This window comes from Nansenia antarctica, assembly GCF_963989245.1.
Source record: "Nansenia antarctica genome assembly, chromosome: 2".
NCBI classification, from domain to species: domain Eukaryota; kingdom Metazoa; phylum Chordata; class Actinopteri; order Argentiniformes; family Microstomatidae; genus Nansenia; species Nansenia antarctica.
Genome location: NC_137675.1, coordinates 87,368,010 through 87,395,730, shown reverse-complemented (window position 1 = coordinate 87,395,730; position 27,721 = coordinate 87,368,010). Strand labels below are relative to the sequence as shown.

General features: G+C 50.8%; 1 protein-coding gene and 1 pseudogene across 2 annotated transcripts in view; one reads left to right on the top strand and one right to left on the bottom strand.

The window, feature by feature from the left end:
- Nucleotides 1–186: 186 nt before the first annotated feature.
- LOC308151975 (aquaporin-8-like) lies at nucleotides 187–11,315 on the top strand (the record flags this gene model as incomplete). Its single annotated transcript, XM_080524879.1, has 5 exons — nucleotides 187–452; nucleotides 1,646–1,772; nucleotides 4,670–4,884; nucleotides 10,377–10,511; nucleotides 11,218–11,315. 5 exons carry the CDS (start codon nucleotides 187–189, stop codon nucleotides 11,258–11,260), a joined length of 786 nt encoding a protein of 261 aa, XP_080381005.1. The 3' UTR covers nucleotides 11,261–11,315.
- A 15,913-nt stretch (nucleotides 11,316–27,228) lies between these two features.
- Nucleotides 27,229–27,721, bottom strand: part of LOC308150824 (meteorin-like protein) — a 2,959-nt pseudogene continuing 2,466 nt past the window's right edge. Inside the window, exon 2 of the transcript in view lies at nucleotides 27,229–27,590. The product of the transcript in view is annotated as a meteorin-like protein (transcript). The remainder of the gene's footprint in view (nucleotides 27,591–27,721) is intronic.

The window sequence follows — 27,721 nt, the reverse complement described above, 5'->3', positions numbered from 1 at the left end:
ACACTCTCACACACACACACACACACACACACACACACACACACACACCTCTCAACAGTCTCACCAGAGCTGCACTGTAGCTCCAGCTCTCACTTCAACACTCGTCTCTCTCTCTCTCTCACTCTCTCTCTCTCTCTCTCTCTCTCTCTCTCTCTCTCTCTCTCTCTCTCTCCGACCCTCTCGGTCATGGCTGAGGAGAAGCTGGACCTGAGCGAGGTGGGAACGTCCCTGATGGCGTCCGACGGTAGGCGGCCCCCCCCGGCCCCGCGGCCCCCCAGCAGGTTTGAGCGCCTGGTGCAGCCCTGCCTGGCCGAGCTGGTGGGCACCACCTTCTTCGTGTTCATCGGCTGCGTGTCCGTCATCGAGAACGTGGAGGCGGCGGGGCGGCTGCAGCCTGCGCTGGTGCACGGCCTGGCCGTGGCCGTCATGGTGGCCTGCATGGCCGAGATCAGGTGAGGAGAGGGCGGAGGTCGGAGGTCGGAGGTCAAGGCTTGTTTGTGAATGATTTTGCTGTTGTTGTTTTGGTTTTGGGGTTTTTTCAGGGGGGGATTTGTGATTGTTTAAATATATATAGTATATATTTTTTTATATACATAGTATATATTTTTTTATATACATAGTATATATTTTTTTATATACCTGTACATACAGTAGTATATATTTTTTTATATATACAGTATATATATTTAAATATATATAGTATATCTTTTTAAATATATAGCATATGTTGACTAAAATGGCCTAAGAAAATGTACTAAAATGGCCTAAGAAAATAGATTTTAAAATGATCAAATAAAATGAAATAATACAGTATATATATATATGCTGTATATATATATATATATATATATATATATATATATATAGATATATATATACAGTATATAGCACTTTGAGATTCCCTATGTAAAGTACTTTTACAAATAAAATGTATTATTATTATTATTATTAGATCTTAGATATAGATATAGATCTTATTTCATTTTATTTTATAATTGTTTACTTTTTCTTTAGGCCATTTCAGTTTTTATGGGGATAGCAACAGTAGAGATTGACAGGAAGGAAGGGTGAGAGAGAGGGAAGGATGACATATTATGTGCTACGCCCCTGAATGCAAAGCCTTTGACTGCAATGTTCTAGGAATATCATTTGCGATTCAATTATGCACACACTGTACGTCCTTAAAGAAGAAGCGACTCACCCCTGTCATAGTCCTGTCAGAGATAGTCATGTGTCTCTTTGGGCGCGTGCAGAGTTCACACATGTCTAATACAGTTAAACCCATAGACCCCAAGCTGTAAAAACATTATCATTCTTCTGAATGGTTTACCACATTGTACATAATTCTGCTGCGCTGTGGTGTTGCGTGCAGCTATTTCACATGAAGGTTTCTTACCTAGACCTCTCGTAACGTGCATAGCACAGCTCTTTATCTTTTCATTTATTAGGTTTATCTATTAGCAATAATCTAATCTCACTGCGCTTGTCACTCTCGTTTCAAAACGAACACCTTGACAGATAGGAAGGTGAAAGGTCAGGATAAGAGTGTGTAAAACTGCAAAAACACACTACATAAAAGCACCCGACCCCCCCCCCCCCCCCCAATCGACCCCCCCACCCACCGACCTCTCCTCTCCTTCCACAGCGGCTCACACTTCAACCCCCCCTTCACCCTGGCTATCTACCTGTGCGGGGGCATGGAGCTCCCCATGGTGGCCCCCTACCTGGCCAGCCAGCTGGCTGGGGGGCTGATCGGGGCGTCCATGGCCAAGGTGAGAGTGGGCCACGCTTGGCCCCGGGGGAATCTGATGGGACGAATCTATTTATAATAATAATAACAATAATAATAATCATAATCATAATAATAATCATCATCATAATAATCATAATAATCATAATAATCATAATAATCATAATAATCATAATAACAATCATAATCATAATAATAACAATAATAACAATAATAATAACAATAATAATCATAATAATAATAATACATTAGACTTATATAGTGCTTTTCGAGACACTCAAAGACGCTTTACAAACGGAAAAGATCGGGTAGTAATAATAAAAAGAAACAAAAAATAAATAAAAGAAAGTAGAGGGGTCTAATACATTTTTTGATTACTAAATCTAAATCTAAAGTGTCTTTGTAGGACAATCTACTATGTATACTGCAAGTATATCTAGATTTCGGGCGGAGAAGCGGCGAACAAGCAACGCCAGAGTCCTCTCTCTAATTTATGCCCTGTTCATGACCTGTTCATGGCCTATTAATGCTCTATTCATGCAATATTCACGCTCCATAAAAAGGGAAAATATAGGAATATGTCTCCATATTCCTCCATGACCCCATGACCCCATGACTCCATGCCTCCATGCCTCCATACCTCCATACCTCCATACCTCCATGACTCCATACCTCCATGACTCCATACCTCCATGACTCCATGACTCCATACCTCCATGACTCCATGACTCCATGACCCCATACCTCCATACCTCCATGACTCCATACCTCCATGACTCCATACCTCCATACCTCCATGACTCCATGACTCCATGTTCCTCCATGACTCCATACCTCCATACCTCCATACCCCATACCTCCATGACTCCATACCTCCATACCTCCATGACTCCATACCTCCATACCTCCATACCTCCATACCTCCATACCTCCATGACTCCATACCTCCATGACTCCATACCTCCATACCTCCATACCTCCATACCTCCATGACTCCATACCTCCATACCTCCATGACTCCATACCTCCATACCTCCATACCTCCATGACTCCATACCTCCATGACTCCATGACTCCATGACTCCATACCTCCATACCTCCATACCTCCATACCTCCATGACTCCATACATCCATACCTTCATACCTACATATCTACATACCTCCATGACTCCATACCTCCATACCTCCATGACTCCATACCTCCATACCTCCATACCTCCATGACTCCATACCTCCATACCTCCATACCTCCATACCTCCATGACTCCATACCTCCATACCTACATACCTCCATGACTCCATACCTCCATACCTCCATACCTCCATACCTCCATACCTCCATGACTCCATACCTCCATGACTCCATACCTCCATACCTCCATACCTCCATGACTCCATGACTCCATACCTCCATACCTCCATGTTCCTCCATGACTCCATACCTCCATACCTCCATGACTCCATACCTCCATACCTCCATACCTCCATGACTCCATACCTCCATACCTCCATGTTCCTCCATGACTCCATACCTCCATACCTCCATGACTCCATACCTCCATACCTCCATACCTCCATACCTCCATGACTCCATGACTCCATACCTCCATGACTCCATGACTCCATGACTCCATACCTCCATGACTCCATGCCTACATGACTCCATACCTCCATACCTCCATACCTCCATGACTCCATACCTCCATACCTCCATACCTCCATGTCTCCATGACTCCATACCTCCATGTTCCTCCATGACCCCATACCTCCATGACTCCATGACTCCATGACTCCATACCTCCATACCTCCATGACCAGTGGCGGACTGGCCACCGGGCAAGCCTGGCAAATGCCAGGAGGGCCGCGAGACTCTGGGCCGCTCAGAATGTATTATATAATATATATATATTTGTAATTTTGTCTCTGGTGATTTTCATTTAAAATAACTTATTTCAGCAGACCGCGGCCCAAAACATTTTATATCGGCCGGGCCATCCACGCAGTTCTGCATCGCGGATGCCCAGGGCCCTAAACCAATAGGAGCAGAGCTCCCCTATGGGGCGGAGCTCCACGATGTAGAACTGGAGTATGTAAACCAATAGGAGCAGAGCTTTAGGTAGCAGGGTAAACCAATAGGAGCAGAGCTTTAGGTAGCGGGATAAACCAATAGGAGCAGAGCTCCCCTATGGGGCGGAGCTCCACGATGTAGAACTGGAGTATATCTCCATAACTATCGTAGTCAGTTCTATATCGCCAGTGGACACGCACCTCATGTCATGTCATCATTCCGTTTATAACAGCAGTTAACGGTTACACTGCTTTCATTTTCAGAATGGGGGAATTTGATGAGAGCGATGCAGTTAATGTGCAACAACTGGATGCAGGGAGCAAGTGTAGTTGGAAGTAGGAATGCACCGAAATTCGCATGTATTGGGCCGAAAATAGCACAAAAAAGTACATTCGGTGTGAAAAGGCTATTGAAAGAGATATTGACTGATGACTGCCTACTGATAATACATATAATTACAGCAAACATGTCGGTAGTTTGGCATCTGTCCTCTGACTTTTTATGTTAACAATCCGTGTTGCGTGTTGCGTTTGGAAATAGGGCTGTTGTGTCGCAAATGCCAGGGCTGTTTTTTGATCCCAGTCCGCCCCTGTCCATGACTCCATACCTCCATACCTCCATGACTCCATACCTCTATGACTCCATACCTCCATACCTCCATGCCTCCATGACTCCATAGCTCCATGACTCCATGTCTCCATGACTCCATGATTCCATGACTCCATACCTTCATGACTCCATGACTCCATGACTCCATGTCTCCATGTTCCTCCATGACTCCAAGACTCCATGTCTCCATGTTCCTCCATGACTCCATGACCCCATGACCCCATGCCTCCATGTTCCTCAGGTCATGACCCCCACAGAGAACTACGCCAAGGCCCGGGGGGCGGCCTTCGACCTGCTGCAGTCTGACGACCAGCTGTGGGGGGCGCTGTTTGGGGAGATGGCCATGACCTGCCTGGTCACCATGGTGGTGCTGCTGGGGGCCGTCAACGCCCAGAGCCGGAGCCCCCTGGTGCCCTTCATGGTGGGCTGCACCGTCATCATCAACATCCTGGCCGGGTGAGTCCATGGGCGTTGTAGTTCTCTGTGTGATTCGGTGGTTACTTGTGTTGATGGTTGTTGTAGTTCAGTGGTTACTTGTATAGATGGTTGTTGTAGTTCAGTGGTTACTTGTGTAGATGGTTGTTGTAGTTCAGTGGTTACTTGTGTAGATGGTTGTTGTAGTTCAGTGGTTACTTGTGTAGATGGTTGTTGTAGTTCAGTGGTTAGTTGTGTAGATGGTTGTTGTAGTTCTCTGTGATTCAGTGGTTACTTGTGTTGATGGTTGTTGTAGTTCTTTGTGATTCAAGTTTCAAGTTTTATTGTTACGTCACATTACATGAGTGTAAGAGAGTAAAATTATTAGGCTTCGGTTCCTGACATTGCAGCAATAAGGCAGTAGACATAATTCAAGATTTTTTTTAAAGTGACAGTTGTATAGGACAAAGAATAATGAGACAGGATATAGTTATCAGTATCCAGACAATTTGCAGACAATAAGGCAATAGGCAAGATAAAAGTGACAATAGTACAGGTAAGACAGGATACACTAGTGGTGCCACTAGCAGGCCCGTCACTATGGGCGGGCCTCAGGGGGCCAGGCCCCCCCACAGACGTGCTGGTGCCCCCCCAACTGGCAGCCAGATATTAAAAAAAAAATATAAAAAAAAAATATCATATTTTATGTTAAATGAAGACATTAAAATTGAGAAACAATAGTGTGTTTTTCATTTTGTTGGACGGGATTCTAGTGACAACCAATCATTTGAAAGTTGAAAGTTGAAAGTTGCACGTTACGCACGCTGCTGCTCTCGCCATTTCAGTTGTGTGAGGCGAGCACTGAGCAGTTGAGTGAAATCTGCGCTTTTTGATGGATAAAGCTTTTTGAATAAAGATGGATATAAGAAAGTGGATTACCGGTAAATCCTCGAAAGGTGCAGCTGCACCCAACCCCGATGGACATACGTAGCACCAGCATTAGCGACTGTGGGCAGCCTGACACTAGCACCCCGACGGCTACCACTAGTGAGCAGTGGCGGCTGGTGCTAAAATGTTTGGGTGGGGCACAGGTTATGGGGGCATGCTCCACGGGGAAGAATATCAACTTTAAAATCTGGATTTACAGTCAATTTTAGCATGAGAATAGCTCTACCCCCTGTACAGACCTCGCCATCCCCTCTACCCCCCTGTACAGACCTCTTCATCCCCTCTACCCCCCTGTACAGACCTCTTCATCCCCTCTACCCACCTCTACAGACCTCTTCATCCCCTCTACCCACCTCTACAGACCTCTCCATCCCCTCTACCCACCTCTACAGACCTCGCCATCCCCTCTACCCCCCTGTACAGACCTCTCCATCCCCTCTACGCCCTGTACAGACCTCTCCATCCCCTCTACCCCCCTGTACAGACCTCTCCATCCCCTCTACCCCCTGTACAGACCTCTTCATCCCCTCTACCCTCCTCTACAGACCTCTTCATCCCCTCTACCCTCCTCTACAGACCTCTTCATCCCCTCTACCCCCCTGTACAGACCTCTTCATCCCCTCTACCCCCCCTGTACAGACCTCTCCATCCCCTCTACCCTCCTCTACAGACCTCTCCATCCCCTCTACCCTCCTCTACAGACCTCTCCATCCCCTCTACCCCCCTGTACAGACCTCTTCATCCCCTCTACCCCCCTGTACAGACCTCTTCATACCCTCTACCCCCCTGTACAGACCTCTTCATCCCCTCTACCCCCCTGTACAGACCTCTTCATCCCCTCTACCCCTCTGTACAGACCTCTTCATCCCCTCTACCCCCCCTGTACAGACCTCTTCATCACCTCTACCCCCCTGTACAGACCTCTTCATCCCCTCTACCCTCCTCTACAGACCTCTTCATCACCTCTACCCCCCTGTACAGACCTCTTCATCACCTCTACCCCCCCCCCCTGTACAGACCTCTTCATCACCTCTACCCCCCCAGTTTTCTCTACAATTTCTACAATTTTCTCTCTACAGTTTCTACACGTCAACGTGTACCGAAACACTTGTTTCCAACGTGGTCCTACGTTTCTCCTACACCAAGACACATACAAAGAGCATAGAAACATACAAAGAGCATAGAAACATACAAAGAGCATAGAAGATACAATCAGAATACAGTCTGCCATTCCTTCTCCCAGCATCGATTTGGTTTTCCTATCATGACTGAAGGACAGATGATTCACTTACTTACACAAGTTTGACTTCGGTAATAGGTCCAGTTGCAATATCAAGTTGGGAACAAAAGATGCCTCCTTCTAATCCATTTGTTCAATTTGTTTACAAAGTCCGGTAGTGGAAAGCAGAACAACGCATTTGTTACTTCACATCCCGCTAGCCATGTTTTCTTCTCATACCAACCCCTCGTAAATCCTCGGTTTTACCGTCACGAACGTGACGCCGGACATGACGTAAGCACGTACGATTCTTTGTGCATGTCCCAAAACCCCATAGACAATCGACCGAATGGCCTGAAGTTACCAAAATAGATTTTACATGCAAGTCTACGAGAACAGCCTAGTGCAACTTCGAGTAGACTGAAAGTTGCCCCGAAAGGGGCGGGACTTGAAGCTGATTGGAACATACTCCACAGAACACTAGCTGATTGGACTATGATATACTCCACAGAACACTAGCTGATTGGACTATGATATTCAGAAGCAACACTGTCTAGAAGTCATAGAAAAAAAATCTCTCTCTTCTCCCTTTGGTGGGGCATTGCACAATTGCCCCTAATGAACCAGCCTCCCCTGCTAGTGAGGTAAGTCCTACTAGCCCAACTGTTAGGGCTAGGGCTACTACTAGCCTTGCTAGCCCCCCGATGAAAGTTTTGTTACTTTTCGAGCCACCAAACAGACTGCTACAAAGCGAGAACATGGACCTGTTCACTGCGGTTACTCTTGTGAACAGTGCATCTGAATGCATAAAATCACTGCGCACAGAGGATGAGTTTACTGCGCTCTGGGACCTCTGCTCTCCTCCAGCCTCAGCCACTGACGAGGCTGGTCCCAGCTGTCCAACTAAGAGAAGACGCACAATTAACAAGAGCTTTGGTGCATTTGTAGTTGAAGGAACGGTTGGACAGTCACAGAGGGACACTGGCGAAAAGACAGAGTTCCTGGGAGTGTTTTACAGTGTTATTGATGCTGTGCAAGGAGAGATGGATGCGCGTTTTGGAGAGCGCAGCTGCAAGCTCATTGGTGCGCTGCACTAGTAATAGTAGATAGTTCGATAGTAAAGTGGCTGTGAGCTTAAGCTTTAGGTACATCCGTGTACATGGGGTGTGCTTGGGGATGATAGTCAGTTGTCTACAGTGGGCTTGTTTGTGAGCCTGATCACCTGAGTCGTCCATCAATGAGTGATAAGAGAATGATCTGGGTTTTAATCATTTATCTGGACATACGGAGCGATTACAGTTTATTTGAGTGTCAGCTTAAAGTGCCTGGTTAATATCGCATCAGGTTTTGTTGAAGTTTAAGCGTAGTGGATTATTTATTATACATGACCAGACTGTGGGATTGTTTACAGGGTGTTTGTTAATGTTTACCGGTCTGTCTGTCTGTGTTGAATCAGCACTTTATAGACAGACTGTATCAAGTGTTGGTTAGTCAACCTAGCCACTGAGGGAGAGACATATCTGTGCTCGCTCGAATATGAAAATCCAAAAGGTGCATGTACCATCTGTACTTCTTCAGGTGCTTGTTCAAGAGTGTTTACTGTAAGGCATATTACATAGATATTGTCCACAGTCTAATACAGGGGTCCCCAAACTTTTTTCTGTGAGGGCCACATCATTTTTCCTTTCTGTGATGGGGGGCCTGGGTTGGTCTCTAACATAAAATAATATGGAACGGAGTGGAATGGAGGCGGTTGCGCAAAGCAATTGTGCGCAGGAGAGCACTGGTGGATGCAAACAAAGTCTAAACAGTTGAATTTGGATGGAATTTATACCTATAGTGATATGTCAATGAAATATAATCAGTTTTACAGTCTGATACTTGAGGGAGGACCCTCATCATACACGGGGGGACCCATGAAGCAGGGCTGTCTGGGGGTCCTTAAACGAGCATCAAACACTTAATTTCTTGCATTCTGGTGAATTTAGATGCAATTTGTGCCCTTTCTGCATCAATTTATGGTGGAAATGTATTTCCAATTATTTGCGAAACAGCGCCCCCGCCACCACGTCGGTGCAATGCCGCAATTGCAGTTAGAAATTACACGTTGTTCAAAGGGCCGGTCCAAGTGTGGGGGTGGGCCGTGTTCGGCCCGCGGGCCGTAGTTTGGGGACCCCTGGTCTAATACAAGGCTTCCAAAATCACAAACTGTGGGGAGTCCTTACGATTACAGCATTACTGGGTCCGCAGTGCACAATATGACAATATCACAGCCACAATCTTACACAGTATCACATCCACAATCCCACGTAACATTTGTAACAGCTCAAATAGGAGGAGCTTTTGTGTGTTTGTCCCACCATATGTGTCTCAAGCCATGAAGATTAGATAAGATAGGCGTCAGATAAGAATTTCACCATAGAAAGAGTCATAGCCTGGTTTTAGCGTGTCATGTTGACAGTGTGATGTTTATCGCAAGTGAACCTGAAATTCTCACTGACTTCCCAATCAGCTCCCAATCTTTCAGTGTGTGTGTGTATAGTGTAACCAAGTTGAGATGGTTAACTCACTCCTCAAGTTCAAAACCCCACACCCCCCACCACCACCTGTTGGGCCACCACCCGCGCTGTTGAATTGCTAGCTTTTCCGTAGCGTAGCTGGTTAGCTTCGGGTTTTTGAAGAGACGGTTGGGGTGTGCTGGCAGGTCAGAGGTCGCAAGTTCGAGGCTCGGTCGGAAACAAGTGGAATTGTGGGGTTACTGTTTGCAACAACTTGGCGTCTGTTTCAACAGCACCATAGAGTTCAAATACGGGCAGAGGTAGCCTAGAGGTTAGAGAGGCTAGCTAGCAACCGGAGGGTCGCTGGTTCGATCACCGCCTCAGGAGGGAGCTGCATGTGAGCTGGTGACTAGAGGGTTGCTGGCGTCATATCTCAGGTGCCTACCACTACCGTTGTGCCTTTGAGCAAGGCGCTTAACCCCCTAATTGCTCCAGGGGCGCTGACTATGGCTGACCCTGTGTGCACAGAGCAAAGAAATACATTTCGTTTTGCTCTGTGCAGTGACAACAAGGTCTAACCTCAGGGTTCGACAGTAACGCCGTTTTACTAGACTAGATGATCGTGAGTGAAGATATTATCAAAGCGTACGCGCCTGACGATCACCCGTACGCTTTGATAATATCTTCACTCACGATCATCTAGTCTAGTCTCGCGCCTGTGCCGTCTGTTGTTCTTCCTGCACACAGGTAAAAATATCAGCGTCGTCGTGCTCGTGCAAACAACCCTGGCGAATGTTTTACTTGGTCCGGGCAAGTAAAACGGCGTTACTGTCGAACCCTGAACCTGAACGGTTTGTTTGTTTCCTCAGCGGAGGTGTGTCTGGTACCTGTCTGAACCCGGCGCGGGCCCTGGGTCCTGCTATCATGACCAACTACTGGACCTACCACTGGGTCTACTGGGTGGGCCCGCTCACGGGAGGCCTGGTGGCAGCTGCCTTGGTCAGGTGAGTCAGGTGTCCTGACTGCTGCCTCCTAACTGCTGTGTCCTAACCGGAGGTCAACAAGACTGGTGAGGTGTTGACAATACAGGACTGCGTTCGTAATTCGCTCTGGAAATCTGATCAGTACTCAAGGAACGCCTCTTGTCCAACCAAATTGCTTGGTCCCTTCGTGACGTTGAACCCAGCGTGCGCTCCGGCGCACTCAGAGCGAATTTACGAACGCAGCCCACAGTTGATTCATTGGGATTGACTCACCAACTGCCAAAGCTTTCCCGGAACCCTCACCACCTGGAGTGTTCCAAGTGTTCTATGTGGTGTTTTACCTAGCAACAACACTCTGATTGGCTACAAAATGAAGCTTCGTAATTTATGCATTTTTTGGTGAATAAAGTCACCCTTGGCATTCTAGGTGGTGAGGCACAGAATGTTGACAGTTTGGGTGACTTTATTCACTGAAGGAGTTAATAAAATATAATATAATCTCATCTCTTTAGGAAAAAGCAACTAGATATCTATCTGTCTCTTGTCTTTAGTCCTTCTGTCATGCATCCAGTAGTCAGGAGTGTCACAACCGTTCTTAAAGCACAAACGACAACGCACAAACCTATAACCTTTTCAGTTATAATGACAATGGAGGATCAATCTATTAATCGATTATCGATCTATGACATCATTTGGTTATTGATTGATGTTTTCTCTTGTTTTCCAGACTGCTGCTGGGAGACAGGAAGACTCGTATTATCATGAAATAACTCTGTGTGTCGCGTCAATAAAGTCTGAGATGATCACACACACACGTCTGCCAGGCCACACCCATAATCACTGTAGCACCTGTTCTGTTGTACCAAATGAAGATGTGTTCATGTGTCTGTATGTGTGTGTCTGTATGTGTGTTTCTGTATGTGTGTTTCTGTATGTGTGTATCTGTATGTGTTTCTGTATGTGTGTATCTGTATGTGTTTCTGTATGTATGCTGTTATCTGGCTGTTTGATGAAAAGATGTTTGTAAATAAAAAAAGATTCCAGTAAGAGTCCTCATCATTTTTGTTGGTGTGTGGTAGTCCTGCACTATCGTATTGTTCTGTTTTTATTGGTTTATTGGACAACACAGTAGAGAAACGCAAAATGTGACACAGTCTAGTGTGTTTTGGTCCGCATGTGGTCAACCAATCAAAATGTTCAGACTTTTATTTTGAAACATGGAAATACATGTTGTTGCGAATCACAACACAAACTCGCTAGTCAAGCCAAAATATTGCAACGCAATGGATTGGGTGAGTAATCCCCCCTACTAACTAGTTAACTATAACACTACTTTACATTGTTAGCAGGCTCACAAAACAAGCTGTGTTAGTTGACTAGCGATGTGTCCTTGATTTTCAACAACGCTGAAATGTATTTATACTTTTCTAAATAAAAGTCTGAACATTAGATCGGAATGCCGACTTGCGGACCAATTGACCAGACCGTATCACATTTGAAAAACATTTGAAAAACATTGACTTCCTAATGCACAATGGAAGCAGTAGAATAGTCTCAGAACTGCAAGCGCTGCATTGAAGGCAAGCTAAATATATGACCCCATTGAAAATACTGCATATCTATTGGCCAGATCTGATGTCCACAGTTAAAGTGAAAAAGGCCCATAGGATCAATGAAAAGAAAGCCAACAATTATTTCCAAGCACGTCTTGCTTTTAGAGTGTTTTGGTGGTTTATCGAGGGGCGGCTGTGGCGCAGGAGATAGAGTCGCCGCCTAATGATCACAAGGTTGGCAGATCGGCGGTTCGAGCCCCGGCTGGCCACATGTCGAAGTGTCCTTGGGCAAGACACTGAACCCCAAAATTGCTCCCAGTGAGCGGGCCGGCCGGCGCCTTGCCGCCAAACAGCTTGCCGCCATTGGTGTGTGAATGTGTGTGAGAACGGGTGAATGAGAGGCCGTTGTAAAGCGCTTTGGAGCAGCTTTGGAGCAGCAAAAAAGGCGCTATATAAGTGCAGTCCATTGACCATTTATCAAATCAAATCACTGCACTTATGCAAATACAGTCGGGATTTTTTATTTTTTTGGGTTATAAAGCTTCTTCCTTTCTCTATCAATGTGACTGCTGATGGGACTTGTTCTTCTCAACGGTTTTACTGACGATGACTGTTGTATAGCTGAGCCACTTGCTTAGACAATTACTTATTGTAAATCACTTTGGAAAAAAAGTGTCTGCTGAATAACAGAAATGAAATTGAATTATCAGAATGACTGAATTCACTGGAACTCAATTGGACATTTGGACTTCTTGGTTTGGGACCAAACAATGTCAGAAAAGCAAACTGAGTTTCCAACCAGGTGTGTGAAGGCCCTGCCTCTGTTAACCCTCGGCCCAACACTCCATCTCATTACCTCATGAATCACCAGGGACATAAAACAACAAATAAACCAAAACCACTTCATTCAAAACTCAATTACCGGAAAAAAACTAAGCGTCAAAAAAAAAAAAAAACTCGGAAAGAAGACGGAACGGAGAGGAGACCTTTTCAAACCGAAGGGTCCGTCTCTGATTTGGCTTTGTGCTCCTGTGCGCTCCTCTAAAACAACAACAAATAAACCAAAACCCCTTCATCCAAAACTCAATTACCGGAAAAACGGAGCCCAAAAAACACAGACTCAGGGGGGCGGCAAAGGAAAGAAGACGGAGCGGAGAGGAAACCTTTTGAAACCGAGGCGTCCGTCTCTGACTTCTGGCTTTGTGGCTCCAGTGTGCTCCTCCAAAGCGGGGCCCAGTCACAGCCGGGCCCAGTGTTGGAGTCGGGGTCTCACGCTGTTTCCACATTGTACCCCCGGGCCTCTCCCCAGCGGTCGCCCACATGGGAACGCGGCCCGGGCGGCCAGGATAAACCAATTACCCCCCCGGCCGCGGGGGCCGACTCCAGCCAGCACGCCGGCCCCGGGGCCTCCCAGCCCGGCCCACCAGGACCACCTCCTGGGACCAACCCCGCGGAGCTGGCTGGGACTCCTGTCCCCCCCCCCCCCCCTGCCCGCGGAGCTGGCTGGGACCCCTGTCCCTCCCCACCCCCTCCCCATGGAGCTGGCTGGGACTCCTGTTCCCCCCCCCCCCCTCCTTCCCCGCGGAGCTGACTGGGATTCCCAGAGACGGGGATTGTGTGGCCTCAAAAGCCCCGGAGAGTAGACGATATTCAGCTGGGGAATTTGACGTGGTGGTGGTGAGGGTGGTGCCCCCCCTCCCCAGGACAATGTTGACGTGGTGGTGGCCCCCCGGGACAATGGCAGAGGGAGGGGATCTGATCAGCGTCTTTCAAATATCAGGGTATTGGAGACACGGGGGGGGGTTGGTGTTAGAGGTTAGCTTTCATTTTTGTTGTCGTAATCTTCCGCATTAAACGCCATAATTGTAGATTCAAAGGATCGAATTGTGTTCTTTGATTTTGTTTAAAAGGGTGCTTTTTCCTCTCAGGAAGACGTTCGTTTTCTGAGATAAAACATGCTCTACCATGCACTGACCTGGAGCAAGGCTAATATTGTGTCGTTGCTGAGGTAATAGTATCGTCAAACTTCTTGAAGTGGGTGGAAGTGAGGAGAGAGAGAAGAGACAGTAAAGTGTGTGTGTGTGTGTGTGTGTGTGTGTGTGTGTGTGTGTGTGTGTGTGTGTGTGTGTGTGTGTGTGTGTGTGTGTGTGTAAGAGAGAGGCAGAGAGAGAGAGAGAGAGAGAGAGAGAGAGAGAGAGAGAGAGAGATAGATGGGAGAGAAGAAAGTAAAGAGAAGCATAGCGTGGGATAGTGAATTATTATCTGTCCACAAACTGGAACCCATCCACTTACATTATGCTGCAAGTTCATAGTTAACCAGGATAATGACTGCACACACACACATAAAAATAATCTTAATTCTTCCTCCTTCTAGCATTATTACTGCCAAAGCACCCCTGGTCCTAACAAAGATTACTGATAAGATGAATGTCAGATGAATGCGGAGACCGAGAGGTGTTGCTTCCTTATGATAATTAATTAATGCTCGAGATAGACAATTAAGATAAAGTTTAATCCATTACACAGCGCTGGGCCAGCCTCTCTCAACACACGGCAAGCAACGGTGAGAGACTCGCGCCTAATGACACTTTGCAGCGGCCTTATATGCTAGATTTCCGCTGACACCGGAAACAGCTGTCCCTTGCCAATCATCGGTCACCCGTCATACATGTTTACATACTAAAGTTAGAAGCTAGCTTGCCTCTGCTTCCCTACCATAACGGTTTGTTTGTTCCGGTCACCAGTTACCTGACTCTCAGTCAGCTGACCGTTCGTTCCCAAATATACTGATCTATTGACCCCAGTACCCATATAAGTCTACCACCTGGCTGACCACCACAAGGCTCCACTGTCCTTAGATCCCAACTGGTCCCCATCTCTATATTTGGCTCAGGTCCAGTTACAGAAACGCATGCTGACTCAGAGTGGTCAGTTTATGTCCTGAGAGTGGACACACTTAAAGTATGTTTAAGGTTACACAATGAGTATTGCAATATTTGATAGGCACACAGCATCTTGCACATAGCTACACAAAACGCATCATATCAATTACAAAGATTTTTTTAGCAACGACTTACTTACCTAGAATGTATTTGTTCTAAGTTGCTTTGGATAAAGGTGTCTGAATGTAAAAAATTGAAACAAATCTTGTTAGGTTATATATATTTGATATAAGCCATGAAAAGGTTAACCACAACAACCATGTCTGAAGTAAACAACCCATTTACAGTTGTTCTAGACTGCTGGATGTTACAACCCCATATACAATCTAGAGGATATGATGAGTAACGATATAATAAACCATATAGAATCTAGAGGATATGATGAGTAACAACATAATAAACCGGGGGGACAAGAACCAGAGGCAACGGCAGAATATAAATAAAACAAGATTTTATTTTATAAGGGTAAAGTAAACAGGTTTCCATGAAACACTTAAACTGAAAACTACTCTGTATAAAAAGAGAGAGAGAGAGCGGATAAGTATTAATAAACAGTGTTTAAGTAAATTAGATAGCTAGCCAGGTAGTCAAGAGTGAAACAATTAACTTAAAGTGATTCAAAACACAAGACTAACAAACACATTCCCTCATAGACACACACTACAGGTAGTAACAAGCAACACACAGTAGCAGACTATAGCAGTAGCTTAAGCTAACAAGCAACAAACACACAGAAAGATACTATAGCAGTACACATAGTAACAGACTTAGAGCGTTTAAGTTGTGGACTGGCCCACGGGCTCCATCTGAGTGTCTCTCCCAGCCTTTCATCCTCCACCTCCACCCGTGGTTGAGGGTTAAGCTCAGGTGTGCTCAGGTGTGCCCAATCAGGCCGTCACCATGGCAACGGGCAGGAGGGAAGGCCAATCACCTGGGAGAAAACACAAGAAACTCTCTGAGGGGGGGGGTCTGGTGGAGGCCTGGTCTCTGAGGGGGGGGGTCTGGTGGAGGCTCCGTCTCTGAGGGGGGGGGGTCTGGTGGAGGCCTGGTCTCTGAGGGGGGGGGTCTGGTGGAGGCCTGGTCTCTGAGGGGGGGGGGTCTGGTGGAGGCCTGGTCTCTGAGGGGGGGGGTCTGGTGGAGGCCTGGTCTCTGAGGAGGGGGGGTCTGGTGGAGGCCTGGTCTCTGAGGGGGGGGGGTCTGGTGGAGGCCTGGTCTCTGAGGGGGGGGGGTCTGGTGGAGGCCTGGTCTCTGAGGGGGGGGGTCTGGTGGAGGCTCCGTCTCTGAGGGGGGGGGTCTGGTGGAGGCCTGGTCTCTGAGAGGGGGGGGTCTGGTGGAGGCCTGGTCTCTGAGGGGGGGGGTCTGGTGGAGGCTCCGTCTCTGAGGGGGGGGGTCTGGTGGAGGCCTGGTCTCTGAGGGGGGGGGTCTGGTGGAGTCCTGGTCTCTGAGGGGGGGGTCTGGTGGAGGCCTGGTCTCTGAGGGGGGGGGGTCTGGTGGAGGTCTGGTCTCTGAGGGGGGGGGTCTGGTGGAGGCTCCGTCTCTGAGGGGGGGGGTCTGGTGGAGGCTCCGTCTCTGAGGGGGGGGGTCTGGTGGGGGCCTGGTCTCTGAGGGGGGGGGGGTCTGGTGGGGGCTCCGTCTCTGAGGGGGGGGGTCTGGTGGAGGCCTGGTCTCTGAGGGGGGGGGTCTGGTGGAGGCTCCGTCTCTGAGGGGGGGGGTCTGGTGGAGGCTCCGTCTCTGAGGGGGGGGGTCTGGTGGAGGCTCCGTCTCTGAGGGGGGGGGTCTGGTGGAGGCTCCGTCTCTGAGGGGGGGGGGTCTGGTGGGGGCTCCGTCTCTGAGGGGGGGGGTCTGGTGGAGGCTCCGTCTCTGAGGGGGGGGTCTGGTGGAGGCTCCGTCTCTGAGGGGGGGGGTCTGGTGGAGGTCTGGTCTCTGAGGGGGGGGGTCTGGTGGAGGCTCCGTCTCTGAGGGGGGGGGTCTGGTGGAGGTCTGGTCTCTGAGGGGGGGGGTCTGGTGGAGGCTCCGTCTCTGAGGGGGGGGGTCTGGTGGGGGTCTGGTCTCTGAGGGGGGGGGTCTGGTGGAGGCCTGGTCTCTGAGGGGGGGGGTCTGGTGGAGGCTCCGTCTCTGAGGGGGGGGGTCTGGTGGAGGCTCCGTCTCTGAGGGGGGGGGTCTGGTGGAGGCCTGGTCTCTGAGGGGGGGGGGTCTGGTGGAGGCTCCGTCTCTGAGGGGGGGGGGTCTGGTGGAGGCCTGGTCTCTGAGGGGGGGGGGTCTGGTGGAGGCTCCGTCTCTGAGAGGGGGGGGTCTGGTGGAGGCTCCGTCTCTGAGGGGGGGGGGTCTGGTGGAGGCTCCGTCTCTGAGGGGGGGGGTCTGGTGGAGGCCTGGTCTCTGAGGGGGGGGGTCTGGTGGAGGCCTGGTCTCTGAGGGGGGGGGTCTGGTGGAGGTCTGGTCTCTGAGGGGGGGGGTCTGGTGGAGGCCTGGTCTCTGAGGGGGGGGGTCTGGTGGAGGCCTGGTCTCTGAGGGGGGGGGTCTGGTGGAGGCCTGGTCTCTGAGGGGGGGGTCTGGTGGAGGCTCCGTCTCTGAGGGGGGGGGTCTGGTGGAGGCTCCGTCTCTGAGGGGGGGGTCTGGTGGAGGCTCCGTCTCTGAGGGGGGGGGGTCTGGTGGAGGCTCCGTCTCTGAGGGGGGGGGTCTGGTGGAGGCCTGGTCTCTGAGGGGGGGGGGGTCTGGTGGAGGCCTGGTCTCTGAGGGGGGGGGGGTCTGGTGGAGGCTCCGTCTCTGAGGGGGGGGGTCTGGTGGAGGCCTGGTCTCTGAGGGGGGGGGGTCTGGTGGAGGCTCCGTCTCTGAGGGGGGGGGGTCTGGTGGAGGCTCCGTCTCTGAGGGGGGGGGTCTGGTGGAGGCTCCGTCTCTGAGGGGGGGGTCTGGTGGAGGCCTGGTCTCTGAGGGGGGGGGTCTGGTGGAGGCTCCGTCTCTGAGGGGGGGGTCTGGTGGAGGCCTGGTCTCTGAGGGGGGGGGGTCTGGTGGAGGCTCCGTCTCTGAGGGGGGGGGGGTCTGGTGGAGGCCTGGTCTCTGAGGGGGGGGGTCTGGTGGAGGCCTGGTCTCTGAGGGGGGGGGTCTGGTGGAGGCTCCGTCTCTGAGGGGGGGGGTCTGGTGGGGGCTCCGTCTCTGAGGGGGGGGGTCTGGTGGAGGCCTGGTCTCTGAGGGGGGGGGTCTGGTGGAGGCTCCGTCTCTGAGGGGGGGGATCTGGTGGAGGCTCCGTCTCTGAGGGAGGGGGGGTCTGGTGGAGGCCTGGTCTCTGAGGGGGGGGGGTCTGGTGGAGGCTCCGTCTCTGAGGGGGGGGTCTGGTGGAGGCCTGGTCTCTGAGGGGGGGGGTCTGGTGGAGGCTCCGTCTCTGAGGGGGGGGGGTCTGGTGGAGGCTCCGTCTCTGAGGGGGGGGGTCTGGTGGAGGCCTGGTCTCTGAGGGGGGGGGTCTGGTGGAGGCTCCGTCTCTGAGGGGGGGGTCTGGTGGAGGCCTGGTCTCTGAGGGGGGGGGGTCTGGTGGAGGCCTGGTCTCTGAGGGGGGGGGTCTGGTGGGGGCTCCGTCTCTGAGGGGGGGGTCTGGTGGAGGCCTGGTCTCTGAGGGGGGGGGTCTGGTGGAGGCTCCGTCTCTGAGGGGGGGGGGTCTGGTGGAGGCTCCGTCTCTGAGGGGGGGGTCTGGTGGGGGCTCCGTCTCTGAGGGGGGGGGGTCTGGTGGAGGCCTGGTCTCTGAGGGGGGGGGTCTGGTGGAGGCCTGGTCTCTGAGGGGGGGGGTCTGGTGGAGGCCTGGTCTCTGAGGGGGGGGGTCTGGTGGAGGCTCCGTCTCTGAGGGGGGGGGGTCTGGTGGAGGCTCCGTCTCTGAGGGGGGGGGTCTGGTGGGCTAAGGGTAAGCTAGGGTAAGCTCCTCCCACTTTGATTTAAGCTCCGCCCACTTTTACACAAGCTCCGCCCACTTTGATTTAAGCTCCGCCCACTTTGACTTAAGCTCCTCCCACTTTGACTTAAGCTCCGCCCACTTTGACTTAAGCTCCTCCCACTTTGACTTAAGCTCCTCCCACTTTGACTTAAGCTCCGCCCACTTTGACTTAAGCTCCTCCCACTTTGCCTTAAGCTCCTCCCACTTTGACTTAAGCTCCGCCCACTTTGACTTAAGCTCCTCCCACTTTGACTTAAGCTCCGCCCACTTTGACTTAAGCTCCTCCCACTTTGACTTAAGCTCCTCCCACTTTGACTTAAGGGCTCTGCACACAGCGTGCGATTTCTGTTGCGCATCAACGTTCCATTTTGAAGTTTGAATGGAAGTCTATGAGAACATCGCATTTACCCACACACGGCCCCGATTTTAATCGCACGGCGAACATTCGATTCCATTCATTTTGAATGGGACAAAGCAGTGCGACAAAACTCGCACGCCGTGTGCTTTGTCCCATTCAAAATGAATGGAATCGAATGTTCGCTGTGCGATTAAAATCGGGGCCGTGTGTGGGTAAATGCGATGTTCTCATAGACTTCCATTCAAACTTCAAAATGGAACGTTGATGCGCAACAGAAATCGCACGCTGTGTGCAGAGCCCTTTAAGCTCCGCCCACTTTGACTTAAGCTCCGCCCACTTTGACTTAAGCTCCTCCCACTTTGACTTAAGCTCCTCCCACTTTGACTTAAGCTCCGCCCACTTTGACTTAAGCTCCTCCCACTTTGACTTAAGCTCCGCCCACTTTGACTTAAGCTCCTCCCACTTTCATTTAAGCTCCTCCCGCTTTGATTTAAGCTCCGCCCACTTTGATTTAAGCTCCGCCCACTTTGACTTAAGCTCATTACTTATAACTCCCCTCCTGAGTGAGCTAGAGGTCTGGTTTTCACATATGTGGAACATCTCGGTGAGACAAGTGTTTACCCAGAGTTTCGGCTTGATCGGCCATTCGTAAGTGCAGAGAATTCATAACTCCCCTCCTAGCTGTGAGCTAGAGGTCTGGTTTTCACATATGTCGAACATCTCGGTGAGACAAGTGTTTACCCAGAGTTTCGGCTCAATCGGCCATTCGTGGCCCAAACGGGGAGCTTTGACGTGAGTGCGAAATCCGTAATTAAAGGGGTCGCCACGGAGCGACCGTTTGAGCTAGCGCCTCGAAACTCGGGGCACGCGACCGGACCCCTGTGACGCTTCACGGTGCCGATTTTTGGGTGACTGGGACTTTCTGGCACCGAGTTCTGGTTTTCATCCTAGGGCTTCAACCTAGGGTACAACTGCGTACAGTCTAGGTAGGTCGTTTGTTGGCAAATGAAAGAAAATTGGAATTAATCAATTAAGCCACTCCCACTTTGACACAAGCTCCGCCCACTAAATGTCTAAGCCACTCCCACTCCCACTTAAGCTCCGCCCACTTTGACACAAGCTCCGCCCACTTTGACTTAAGCTCCGCCCACTAACTGTCTAAGCCACTCCCACTTTCACACAAGCTCCGCCCACTAACGGTATAAGCCACTCCCACTTCCACTTAAGCTCCGCCCACTTTGACACAAGCTCCGCCCACTTTTGACACAAGCTCCGCCCACTAACTGTCTAAGCCACTCCCACTTTGACACAAGCTCCGCCCACTAAATGTCTAAGCCACTCCCACTCCCACTTAAGCTCCGCCCACTTTGACACAAGCTCCGCCCACTTTTACACAGCTCATTAACATACAGCTCATTAGCATGAATCTCATTAGCATGAAGCTCATTAACATACAGCTCATTAACATACACACAGCTAATTAACATACAGCTCATTAACATACAGCTCATTAGCATGAATCTCATTAGCATGAAGCTCATTAACATACAGCTCATTAACATACACACACAGCTCATTAACATACAGCTCATTAACATGACCATTCACATTCACATATGCCCAGGAAGTCAGATGTCACTGCTGGTTATTCCCCACCCTTGTGACCACAGGTCATAGAGAGAGATGTTAAACGCGTGCATCCACTATCTTCACCCTAACGTTTTTTTTTTTTTTTTTTTTTTTTTTTATCACATTTTTTTTTTTTGTTCCCTGCCCCATAGGCTTTTATGATCGTGAGATCACGCTGTATCCAAAAAGGGGTAAGCCCCCGGGTAGGGCTAGCATGGCCTAAACGTGCAGGAAGCTTAATAACATCACGTCCCGGGGTCGTAGAGGCCTGGGGTTAGGCTTAAAATGACCGCGTAGACCTAAGGAACAGAAATGTGAAACCCGCGTGTCTCTAGCCCATTCATAGCCAGAGTTATACGTCCCGTAGTGTAATCCGCGGTTAGCATGTGACGAATCTGCGGGGGGCTCAATAACGTCACGTCCCGGGGTCGTAGAGGGCTGGGGTTAAGCTTAAAATGACCGTGTAGACCTAATGAACTTAAATATGAAATATGGTGTTTCTGTGTCACCTACGCTTGCTGAGCTAAAGTCCTTTAACCGAGCCAGGGAGACCTAAGCTAACCTAGCTAGGTGGCACGGGGACTTAGACGTTTTTTTTTCATTTTTTTTTTTTTTTACTTTCTTTTTAGATGAAAGCTTAGGTGAAAGCATTTTTTTAACTTTTTTTTTTTGACAGATCTGTCGTCTGTAACTTCAGTTTAACATGACTTCCCGGGGTCGCAGAGGGCTGGGGTTAGGCTTAAAATGACCGTGTAGACCTAATGAACTTAAATATGAAAACCGCGTGTTTCTACCACATTCATAGCCAGAGTTATACGCCCCGTAGTGTGACTTTATACTCTATACTAGAGGGACTTCTTCTTCTTCTTCTTCTTCTTCTTCTTTTTCTTCTTCTTCTTCTTCTTCAAGTCCTGGTCTCTGAGGGGGGGGGGGGGGTCTGGTGGAGGCCTGGTCTCTGAGGGGGGGGGTCTGGTGGAGGCCTGGTCTCTGAGAGGGGGGGGGGTCTGGTGGAGGCTCCGTCTCTGAGGGGGGGGGGTCTGGTGGAGGCTCCGTCTCTGAGGGGGGGGGGTCTGGTGGAGGCTCCGTCTCTGAGGGGGGGGGGTCTGGTGGAGGTCTGGTCTCTGAGGGGGGGGGGTCTGGTGGAGGCCTGGTCTCTGAGGGGGGGGGTCTGGTGGAGGCCTGGTCTCTGAGGGGGGGGGTCTGGTGGGGGCTCCGTCTCTGAGGGGGGGGGGTCTGGTGGAGGCTCCGTCTCTGAGGGGGGGGGTCTGGTGGGGGCTCCGTCTCTGAGGGGGGGGGGTCTGGTGGAGGCCTGGTCTCTGAGAGGGGGGGGTCTGGTGGGGGCTCCGTCTCTGAGGGGGGGGGGTCTGGTGGAGGCCTGGTCTCTGAGGGGGGGGTCTGGTGGAGGCCTGGTCTCTGAGGGGGGGGTCTGGTGGAGGCCTGGTCTCTGAGGGGGGGGGGTCTGGTGGAGGCCTGGTCTCTGAGGGGGGGGGTCTGGTGGGGGCTCCGTCTCTGAGGGGGGGGGGGTCTGGTGGGGGCTCCGTCTCTGAGGGGGGGGGTCTGGTGGGGGCTCCGTCTCTGAGGGGGGGGGGTCTGGTGGGGGCCTGGTCTCTGAGGGGGGGGGTCTGGTGGGGGCTCCGTCTCTGAGGGGGGGGTCTGGTGGAGGCTCCGTCTCTGAGGGGGGGGGTCTGGTGGAGGCCTGGTCTCTGAGGGGGGGGTCTGGTGGAGGCTCCGTCTCTGAGGGGGGGGTCTGGTGGAGGCCTGGTCTCTGAGGGGGGGGTCTGGTGGAGGCCTGGTCTCTGAGGGGGGGGGTCTGGTGGGGGCTCCGTCTCTGAGGGGGGGGGGTCTGGTGGAGGCTCCGTCTCTGAGGGGGGGGGTCTGGTGGAGGCCTGGTCTCTGAGGGGGGGGGGTCTGGTGGGGGCTCCGTCTCTGAGGGGGGGGGTCTGGTGGAGGCTCCGTCTCTGAGGGGGGGGGTCTGGTGGGGGCTCCGTCTCTGAGGGTCCATTGTGTGGGCTCCATTCACCTCACAGGCATTGACACTTTCATTGGCAGCTATTTAGTCCCAATAAAAAGTTCTACACAGCAATTAGTGAATGGTGACCGGTGGAGGGGAAGAGTGGGATTGGCCCGAAAGAGAGTCGCTTTAAAAGTCAATTAATTGTTCCCCCTTTTTTCTGGGAAGGGCCAGGGGACGACCCTTGGACCCTTAGAATTTTAGGGCCATCACAAGTCGTCTACCCCCCCCCCCCCCCCCACACACACACACACACACACACACACACACACACACACACACACACACACACACACACACACACACACACACACACACACACACACACACGCATCTGTTCATTCTCTCTGTCTCTCAGGCTGTGATCTGGGGCAACAAAAAAGTCCCAAAAGAAAAGCCTGATCCCCCCCCCTCAGGTCATCTTAGCCACATGGGTGTGTGGTTTCTACGGCGGGGCTCCATACCATTAACATAAGACTCCCGCTACAAAGGAGAATATGGGAGGCAGAGGGACGAAAGGCAAAAGTAAGCTTGTCAGACACTTTGGGCTCTAAACCCCATTCTCCCCGTGAAACAGAGAGGTTATGCAGCACAGGGTGGGGGGGGGGGGGGTAGGCGGGGGGGTAGATGGGGGTAGAAGAGGGGGTAGTTGGCGGGTAGAAGAGGGGGTAGGTGGCGGGTAGATGGGGTGTAGAAGGTCCCATTTAGGCCTCTACCAGACCTGATATATATGAAAAGACACAAAGGCCTGGAGATGGAACATTCTGGGTGCCTCATGTCTATCAGACGTCCATCCACTGTTGATGAGCTCCCTCCCTCCCGTTGTAAAACACTGTTGATGAGCTCCCTCCCTCCCGTTGTAAAACACTGTTGATGAGCTCCCTCCCTCCCGTTGTAAAACACTGTTGATGAGCTCCCTCCCTCCCGTTGTAAAACACTGCGTAGCTCACCGCTGTATGGGCGGTAACTCGGTAAGAGTCAATATCAATCGTGTATTAAATCGGCACTCAGACATTCTGATGAACTAATATATATGGTTAAGTTGTAAAAGAACATCAGAGGGGGATGGTGGATTTGATCATATGGGGACAGTTTTAGCATCCCCACAGCGTCAGTGACTTCAGGGTCAGTAACTTGGTGGTAAACATGTCATTGCATGTGTGCGTGCCCTCTCCCTCGCCCACAGTATTTTACTCAATATGCTCAAAACTAAATGTTGAAATAGCAGTAATACCACGTTCATTGATAAAATGACATAAGGGATGGAAAGCGGGGATGGCAGTTTTAGAAAGGGGATGATTTTGACTGTTTTTATTTCAGGGGGCGTGCCATCCCCCCCTCATCCCCCCTCAAGTCGAGTGCTGGCTATAAGTTGCATCAAGTGTTTCACTCAGCCATAGGGAGGCAATGATCCACGTCTGAAATGTCATTTGTCATTTAGCAGACACTTTTTTCCAAAGCGTCCTACAATAAGTACATTTGTCTACATAAGTGAATCGACTACATAACAGTCATCGTAAGTAGAGGGGGGGGGGGGGGGGGTTGGGGGGGGGTTAGACGCCCCCTCAGTACACAGACACTCTCACCAATGTTCACAACTGTTTATCCCCTTGGCTCTGAAACTCAATCACTCTAAAACACATGAAAGTTATATCTATAACATCCATTCAACATCATTAAAGATAAATCTATAACAACCATTCAACATCATTAAAGATAAATCTATAACAACCATTCAACATCATTAAAGATAAATCTATAACATCCATTCAACATCATTAAAGATAAATCTATAACAACCATTCAACATCATTAAAGATAAATCTATAACATCCATTCAACATCATTAAAGATGAATCTATAACATCCATTCAACATCATCCTTTTATTAATTGACAACGTGCAATAGACATTTTTGCAGCATGAAAATGTGTTGCAGCATGAAAATGTTAGCCCCTTACGAAATGAAGTCTAGCTAGCTAATGATGAACATAGGGTGTACCTATAGCATTTTATTTTAAAGGATCTGATTCATTTGGACTTTTTCTGAATTTAGAAACAATAATACTACAATGACCAATTGCCTTAATATTTACCTTAAATTATTTACAGTATAGTATTCACAAACAGTTCAATTGTTGTTGATATCTGTTCCTGTATGTCGCTCTAGTAACAGTAGAATTGAACACAATACTGCATTGCCATCCAGAGTTTTTTAATAATTTGTCTTGCATAAGTCTACGATTAAAGCCTTAATAATATGATTATTTAAATTCCAATGAATTGAAAGAAAGGTACATTTGTGTGAATGGCTCACATTGTTTCATGTGAAAAACCAAATAAAATTATTTCTATTCATATAATTAAATAAATAAAAGATTATTAGGCTTGTAATATTTTCAGAAGAGTGAAACAGACAACAGCAATAACATTCATATTTTTTACAGATGACACAGAATATCGCAAGTCAAATCACAAAATACAAACATGAAGAGAAAATAAGCAAAACTCATATTTGGCAATTAACGGTGAACTGATTTAAATGTAATCTAGTATCGTCAATACCCTGTAGAGAACCAACGTAAACTCACCGGTCAAGAATGACATTGAATCAACACTGAGTCAAAAACTGACACACAGTTGAATCCACTTTTCAGGGGACACCCCTCCCTCACCCCTCATACACCCCTCCCTCACCCCTCCCTCACACCTCCCTCACCCCACCCTCAACCCTCTCTCACCCCTCACACACCCCTCCCCTCACCCCTCACACACCCCTCCCTCACCCCTCCCTCACCCCACCCCTCACCCCTCCCTCACCCCCTCCCTCACCCCACCCTCACCCCTCCCTCACCCCTCCCTCACCCCACCCTCACCCCTCACACTGCATTTTTTTTTTTACAGTGTGGGACGCGTCCTAACGATTCCCACCCGAGTTGGGGTAGACCACGCCCCGAGTTGGGGTAGACCACGCCAACTTCTGGAATATGTAGGGGTGTTCTCTGTATCTTGTTCTTCCGGCCCGCAGGTCGTTCCGCAACCCCATTGGATTTTAGCTTGTGACGTAACACGGGGGTGCACGATTAGATATAGGTTACCCATCTCTGTATGCAACTCGGCGGCGCTGAGTGTGCCGCGGGCCAACGGTCCGCCGCAAGCGGCCGGAGGCGCGGGCTCTCATTGCCCTGTGGGCCCTGGAACGCGCGCCTATTCTTGTGTCAGTGATTGTGTTTGTGTTTGAGAAAAAAAGAAAAAAAAACACCCCTACATATTCCAGAAGTTGGCGTGGTCTACCCCAACTCGGGTGGGAATCGTTAGGACGCCACTGGGACGCTGAAGTGAGCAGTCATCAGTGTGTGAGAGGCACAAAGACAGACCCAGCGGTCTAACACGCTCTGACAGGCCTGCGGGAGGGGGAGGGGAGGGGAGGGGAGGAAAGGGGAGGGGAGGGGAGGGGAGGGGAGGAGGAGAGGAGAGGAGGGGAGAGGAGAGGAGAGGAGAGGAGAGGAGAGGAGGAGGGTAGGGGAGAGTAGAGGAGAGGATGGGAGGGGAGGTGGAGGGGAGAGGAGGGGAGAGGAGAGGAGAGGAGGGGAAGGGAGTAGGAGGGGAGAGAGAGGAGAGGAGAGGAGAGGAGAGGAGGGGAGAGGAGAGGAGAGGAGAGGAGAGGAGGGAGGGGAGAGGAGAGGAGAAGAGAGGAGAGGAGAAGAGAGGAGCGGAAGGGAGGGGAGAGGAGAGGAGTGGGAGAGGAGAGAGAGAGGAGAGGAGGGGGAGTGGAGAGGTCGGTTGGGGGCAGAGGGAGGCCCTGGTGTGCTGGCCCCTGCCCTGTGCTGCCTCTGCCTTGTAACCTTGCAGCGCTCCCCCTGGTGGTGGGTGGGTGCGGTGCGGTGCCACCTTGTCGTCGCAGAGATATCGCCGCGGTAACGTGACCATAACCACCGCCCCCCCCGCGGCGCCCAGGGACACAGAACTCGGAGGGTTCGGAGGGTCGACGTTCCGTTCGGGGGGGGGTGTGGACACGGCGCCTTAACGCGAGTCGTACAGTTCTCTGGGACGAAACCGATTCGGAAACGTGGGACAACGTGGGACAACGTGGGACAACGTGGGACAACGTGGGGGCGGGAAAAAAAGGGCACCTACTGCACAACATGGGACCCCATCAGTGCACATGGTCAAGTTTAGACCGTTGGAAGGGCAGCCAATAGGTCACGTCCTCTAATTTCCGCCACTCAAAAGGGCACTTAAGAGAGACGTTTTTCAACCGTGGGGGGCACCAGGAGGGGCAGTCGCCCCCCCTGCCCCCCCCCCCCCCCCTGAGTCCGCCAGTGGTCGTCAGTCCAGGGGGAAGTCGCACGGGTTTCTGACGGAGCGCGGCGGGCCGACTCGTAGAGGGACAGGAAGTCCTTGTAGCGCGGGGCGCAGCCCAGCCATGCCTCCCCGAAGTGTTCGGCGCCCGTGAAGAGGAAGGCGCCCCCTCCTGGCTTCACCTGGCACTGCAGCAGGGTGTGGATGCGTCCGCAGCCACGAGTACCCAGAAGCCCCGGCGGCGGCGGCGGTGGCGGCGGCGCCCATGATGCCCGCCTCTCGTTCAAACACGCCGCTCCGCTGGCGGTAGACACGCCCCTCCGACACCTCCACCAGCGACGTCTGCCGCTCGGCATCATGGGATACGTTCCGGATGGAGCCGCGGACCACTAGGGGGGGATTGGCGGAGGGTTTTACGTTAGCGAACGATATTTTGTGTTCAGTACCAAAGGAAGAGTGATAGATAGACGGTTTATTACAAGTGTGGATGGATGGATGGATGGATGGATGGATGGATGGA